The sequence below is a fragment of the Strongylocentrotus purpuratus genome, unplaced genomic scaffold (genome assembly GCF_000002235.5).
Source record: "Strongylocentrotus purpuratus isolate Spur 01 unplaced genomic scaffold, Spur_5.0 spur5_scaffold_4, whole genome shotgun sequence".
Taxonomy (NCBI): domain Eukaryota; kingdom Metazoa; phylum Echinodermata; class Echinoidea; order Camarodonta; family Strongylocentrotidae; genus Strongylocentrotus; species Strongylocentrotus purpuratus.
The window spans coordinates 11,871,368-11,877,905 of record NW_022145610.1 but is presented as its reverse complement, the minus strand read 5'-3'; the positions used below and the strand labels follow the sequence as shown (position 1 = coordinate 11,877,905).

The 6,538-nt window shown below is 37.4% G+C and overlaps 1 protein-coding gene across 1 annotated transcript in view; it reads right to left on the bottom strand.

Annotated features, from left to right (window-relative positions):
• Positions 1–2,310: 2,310 nt before the first annotated feature.
• The window catches only part of LOC581395 (manganese-transporting ATPase 13A1), a 30,919-nt gene continuing 26,691 nt past the window's right edge, over positions 2,311–6,538 (bottom strand). Inside the window, exons 26-27 of the mRNA XM_030997556.1 lie at positions 6,275–6,418; positions 2,311–5,287 (exon numbers count right to left, since the gene is read on the bottom strand). Of these exons, the coding sequence (XP_030853416.1) occupies positions 5,177–5,287; positions 6,275–6,418 (255 nt within the window). The 3' untranslated portion in view covers positions 2,311–5,176. The remainder of the gene's footprint in view (positions 5,288–6,274; positions 6,419–6,538) is intronic.

Here is a 6,538-nt window from a genome sequence, read left to right as displayed (position 1 = left end):
GGTTGGGGGAATACAGACACTACTAAATATGATTTATATATTTGCAGTGTCGCACAAGAAGCTTTTATTCATATGCGGCTGTATGTAGAAAGACTTGAGGCGTTGCTGGTTACGTTTATTATTTTAGCGCGCGACACATTTTTTAGACAAATTATTATCAATCAACACGGGAGGATTGCAGCTCTAGCTCTGCTTTCAAGACTGAAAATTCATCTATGAAAATTTACTATCTTGTATTTTAAACACGAGCTAGACGGGTGCAACTTTATTGTCAGGGAACACCAGATTAACGCGTTCTAGACGGGTCAGCTATTGTCAGGGGACGCCAGATTAGTAAGGATTAGAGAGGGGCTGGATAGCGGTGAGGTTCATTGACAGCGGTCCTAGCGGACGGGATGGCTTCTTTTCTGGCTGCCTGCTCTATTGTCCAACAGACAACAATAGACGCGAGCAAGGGACGCCAAGGGACCGCCAGCGTACAATACGCGTCCGGGAACGGGGGATTAAGAGATAAGTAGGCGTCCCGAACCCGGACGAACGCGAGTGATAATAAAGTTGCCTTCCCTTATACATGTAGATAGAAAAAATGTGTGCCTTTGAATGATATGTAAATTAGACAAAAATGTGATGAACTATATATATATTCGTATTGACATCAGTACTACTAATGATGTGTTCAGCTCTAGTTCATAAGAGCATTAGTATTCTCGTTCCATTCAGAAATATAATTACATGTATTCAATACTTAATGTAATAGGCATTTGGTAGGTATGTGATGTATTCAAAGTTCAATTCATTCACGACAGCTTTTACACAGATTTGCATCCCCAAAATTCATTATTCTAGATCTACATCTATTTTGTATACTGCAGTTCCGAGACCAAAAATGTATGTATTTTAACTCGATTCAGATTTGTGTTTCATTTGTGAAAAGTTGATCACCTAGATGTAAGGATATATTATCTTTCTTTTTTCTAGTGTCTTACTCATTGTTATTGTATTCATTCCTTGTTGATAAATTTGATTATGTACATAGCTATCAATATTTACGTCATGAACAGAGACATAGTTCGTTTCAGTACATCGTTGTCCCTGTTGTTGTTATTAATGTTTTTCAATTAGTGAAAAAGAGAAAGTTTTGAAGTGCAGGAGTACAGGAAGAATTGGATAGGGGGTAGAGATAAACATGTAGAGAGGGAGAGGAATAAAGAGAGGGAGAAAGGGTAAGGGAGTGAAATAGAGAAAGGAAGAGGGAGAGAGAGAAGGGGAGGAACATGGCAAGTTATGAACAGAGTAGGGGGAGAATTGGATAAGGGGAAGAGATAAACATGTAGAGAGGGAGAGGAATAAAGAGATGGAGAGGAGAAAGAGGGAGAGGGTGAATGAGAGAAAGGGAGAGGAAGAGAGGAAGAGAGAGAGAGCAGAGAAGAAAGAGAAAGAGAGAGGGGAATATAAAACGTTATGAACAGAGTAGGGGGAGAATTGGATAAGGGGAAGAGATAAACACGTAGAGAGGGAGAGGAATAAAGAGATGGAGAGGAGAAAGGGGGGAGAGGGTGAAAGGGAGAGAGGAAGAGAGAGAGAAGGGGAGGAAGAGAAAGAGGGGAATATAAAACGTTATGAACAGAGTAGGGGGAGAATTAGATTAAGGGAAGAGATATACACGTAGAGTCGTAGAGAGGGAGAGGAATAAAGAGATAGAGAGAAGGAGAAAGAGTAAGAGGAAGAGAGAGAGAAGGGGAGGAAGAGAAAGAGAGGGGAATATAAAATGTTATGAACAGAGTAGGGGGAGAATTAGATAAAGGGAAGAGATATACACGTAGAGAGGGAGAGGAATAAAGAGATAGGGAGAAGGAGAAAGAGTAAGAGGGTGAATGAGAGAGAGGAAGAGAGAGAGAAGGGGAGGAAGAGAAAGAGAGAGGGGAATATAAAACGTTATGAACAGAGTAGGGGGAGAATTAGATAAAGGGAAGAGATATACATGTAGAGAGGGAGAGGAATAAAGAGATAGAGAGAAGGAGAAAGAGTAAGAGGGTGAATGAGAGAAAGGGAGGAGAGAGAGAGAGAGAGAGAGAGAGGGGAATATAAAAAGGGGAAAGAAGAATGCATGTATATACAAAACATGCAAGGTCAAGAGAAAAAAAATAAAAGAGAAATACAAAAATTGATGGCTGAAGAGTGAGAGAAAAATATGAAGAGAAATGAAGAGAGAGAGAAGACAGAAAGCATGAGTGAAAGAAAAGAAGAACAAAATGCTACCTGTTACAACAGATACCTGCACAAATAAAAATGATACCAAATAGATGCAAATTTTGTTGGCATTAGCAACGTTTAATGAATCTGCACATACAAGTATATCGGTGAGAATATTAGAACAGTCAAGATTAATAAGTTTTAGTGCACGAGCCTGTAACAGTAATAACCATTCAACCAAATCATTCCATATCCTATTCATACTTGTTCAGAAATATTTCAGTTGGCATATGTTCCAAGTATATATTATTCATAATATTACTAGACAAGAATCTAGCATATTGCCAAACTGACGTTTAAATCTAAGCACTAACAATAATACAGATTTAATTTGAATTTAAAATGCTAATAGTGAGTGGTGTTCAAACTGGCAACCACAAATTGGCAACCAATTAAAGTGTCTCGCCCAAAATACTGATCACACACAAGCAATAACCTGTCGAGAAATAAAGACTAAATCTAAGAATACTCTATATACATGCATGTGGAATGATTTACTACAAATAAGATTAGATTTCAACATTAAAATGCATGATTCAATATCATATGTTTGAAAGCAATAATGCTTTTCAACAATCACATCTACAAAATTTGAAAGAGAAGGAGAGAAAAAAAGACGGAAAGATAGACAAATACTGTGAGGGACATAGAAAGCTATAAACCTGGACAATAAGTAACATAAACCCGTAGAATACAAAGCCAGACATAAACATTGTATATCTTGAATGCTTAATATTAAAGTGCCTTATAATCATTGTTTTTAAATTACCTTTTCTCTCCCGAAAAATCAGATAATCTACTTTTACTTGCGTGTTTGCACAAACACGAAACAGAACACCCATGGCTTGAGTAAAAACAAGCCCGTATTTGCAGAAAAGATGTGAAAGAAGCCAAACTCAAATGAAAATAGACCCAAATCGAAATTTTGATTTTGTTTTCTGTCAACTCAAAACTATTCTATTCAATTCCTCTTTTTGTATGATTGTATATGTCTATTTGTGTATTCATATACCATGTAAAAAACACAAATTTCCATTGTGAAATGGACAATAAATATGAACCTCATGACCCTTATTGCAAGTACCGTTACCCATTTTGGGCCACCTAGCACATACAGAGCAGGAGCCGTGATTAAAACAGTCCTGGAACTAGCTAGAGGTATCTTGTCAACTCTGTTCGGAGCCAGAAGGGCATTAAGTAATATCCTTTACACAGAGTTACCGTAACGCCCTTCTTGCTGTAAACAAACATACATCTCCACTTTATAATAGACTATTTTACTAACATGTTTAAATTTATGGATGTCTCTTTCCTGGGGACCTAGTGAAGAGGTATTCCATTAATGAATGAACCACAATACTTGGAATACAGTCTGCATAGTACTTGTTGCGATGTCAGGCAAGGCCGGGGTAAGCTTACCGGTTGTAAAGAACAACCTTACTTTAAAGGGAGTCACTCGTCAGTTTCCATGTGCAGAAGGCCATAATTCGCCGACACCAGACTTGGTGGATAAAAATCATTAACGTGTGTACAGGTATTAGGTCTACACATAGCGGACCCGTAGGCCATTTGAGGAATACCCCCTCGTCTCTCGGAGTTCTCCAGGTGAGGGAAAAGTGAGATAATGACTTTACCATGTGGGGGAATGGGTGGAAAACTACCGAGTGTCTTTAAGATATATGTATAGAATTTGGATATGTCAGTAAAGTGGTCTATTAGACATCGATTAACATGTATCCCATACAGCGTACCCTGAATTGTGAATGAATACAGCAGAAAAAAAATCAAAGCTAATTAATCAAGCTCTAAGAAACTTAAAGACCTAATGAATATTGGTGACCATCACCAACCTTTCTTTCTCCTTTTAAATATGTAAACCACTCCAATCCGACAAACTGATTCTAAATCTTGAGACATTAAGACATCATTTACACTACACTAATTTTCACTATTTCCTAATCACCCTATGTCAAAGAGTCATTGTCTAAAATTGTCTTCCGTTGGCAAGGCAAATAAATATGTAGATTGATGCATGAGAAAATTATCAATCATTTTTTTTGGTCTGAAATTCTAATATCACTCATAGATATGACAAATATTACCGTATATTGCGCAATACAGGGCTGTAAACCACACCGACAGAGTGACCTTGCTATCATATCAGTTTTTAGCAAGATTTTCTGCCAAACTGTAAGTTGCTTTTTAGGAATGAATTTCAGATCTTCATTTCAATTTGATTCAAACACAGAAGTGCAGACATAAAGCTCCCTATAGAAAGTATAAATATGTTTCTAACACAGATATTTAGAAAATTAAATTGACTTTAAAATTGAACAACATCACGTTGAGCATATTTAAAAAAAGTGGATCTAGTAATTTATCATCATCATCTAAGGATGGATAATGCAATGGCATAGAGTCAAACTTGTTTTAGCAATCACCTGTATAGAAAGATCAGTTTTGTTTCCGCTCAATAGAATTTTTCATTGAAACCTGTATCGAAGGAACCTGCACATAAAGACCACTATAAAAGGAAGACCACATATCTAAACAAATCTGCACATAACGATCACCTGCTCATAAATACCTCTTTCCTTTTCTCCCTTAAGTGGTCTTTATATACAGGTCCCCTGTACTTGATTTTAAAATGTGATCAAATGATGGTTGAATTTGTCAAGTACAAAAGTATCACCACAAAGAATTTCCCTAAAATTTCACAATAGATGTTATCTATCAAATCATATCAAATCAATTCATATATATTTGCTATTTGCTATTTGAGTTTTGACATTCACTTGTTGCATATGAAAATATCTTTGCATTGCTTCACGACATCACCAATATCCACACAGTGAATAATTTGAGGCCCTACAGTCTGTGTAGTCCCAGCCATAACAATACATGACAGTTTTATGATGCAGGATTAATGTGCTCCTCTTAATTTCGCTGCTCCCAAAAGGAATTGGAGGGTCCTGTCAATGATGAATGCAGAAACCATGTCTCCTACTAGAACCTGGAACACCAGCAAACGGTACTGGAGAAGAAAAGAGAAAACAGGAGTAATAAAACCTGTACTTTAGCCATACCATTGACAAACACACTGAACAGACAATTATTCAGCAACAGACTACTAAAGATTTAAAAAACCCTAACCATTTGATAGTTATAAATGTCTAATTAAATTCACCCAGCATCTTATTGTAAGTGATAGAGAAGAAAGATTTTGTGTTAAAGTAGGGCTGAGCATGAATTTTTCTTGCACATCTATGGCCACAAGAGAAATCCTGAATTAAAAGTTTTATTGAATTTTTTTCCCTCTAAAAGTGTTGTACATTGTCTTACGCACGTTAATATCCATTTCTTATGCCAAACGGCATTTGGCATTTCCATACCATTTCTTTGTAATGCTCCAGAAATGTAAATCTGGAATGTTTTTTCATCATATTTCTGGTTCCACAACTGGCCTCTCTTGAATAATGAGCTTTATTTTATAAACACAGCTTTCAAAATATTATCCTAACTACATTTTTAAACAATCAGGATCTCGCATTTAGAACTTGTGATTGATTTTTGGAGTTAATAATGATAATAATAATATTCTGTGTTTATATAGCGCTTAATACATCGACGATGTCTTCAAGTGCTTTACAGATACATTTTGTTACCCCGATCATCGGCTTGCCTGCACATAATGTATGCACATTCTCCACTCCCAAGGGGAGGGGCATTCTAGCCAAGCGCCACTTTACAGACGCTCACAATGCTAAGCAAGCGACATCAATGTTCGCATCCTACCGGGTACACATTTAACACCTGGGTGGAGAGTGGCAGATGTAACTCAACGTCTTGCCAAAAGGATATTAGTGCTGGGCTGGGATTTGAACCCTGTACCTTGTGATCTGCATTCCAGTGACTTATCCACTAGACCACAATTGGATTTAAACGCAACTTTTATGCAAGAGATTCCAAACAGCATGGACCCAATAAAAAATAGAGTTGGTATAGAATGAACTTAACTTACATCGGCCGTGAATTCTACGATTTCAAACTGGTCGGAGATGTCAGGGAGGACTCCAGAGATGAGGATGAAAACGGATATGGTAGAGAATGCAAGACTGTATAGGAGTGGCTTGTTGTCCCTCAACGACTCCATGAATGGATGACCCTAGAGGGGTTGGAAAACAAGATATATAGGTTAGGATGCAAGAGAGAGAGAGAGAGAGAGACACCCACACACGCACACACACACACACACACACACATACAGACAGAGAGAGGGAAGAGA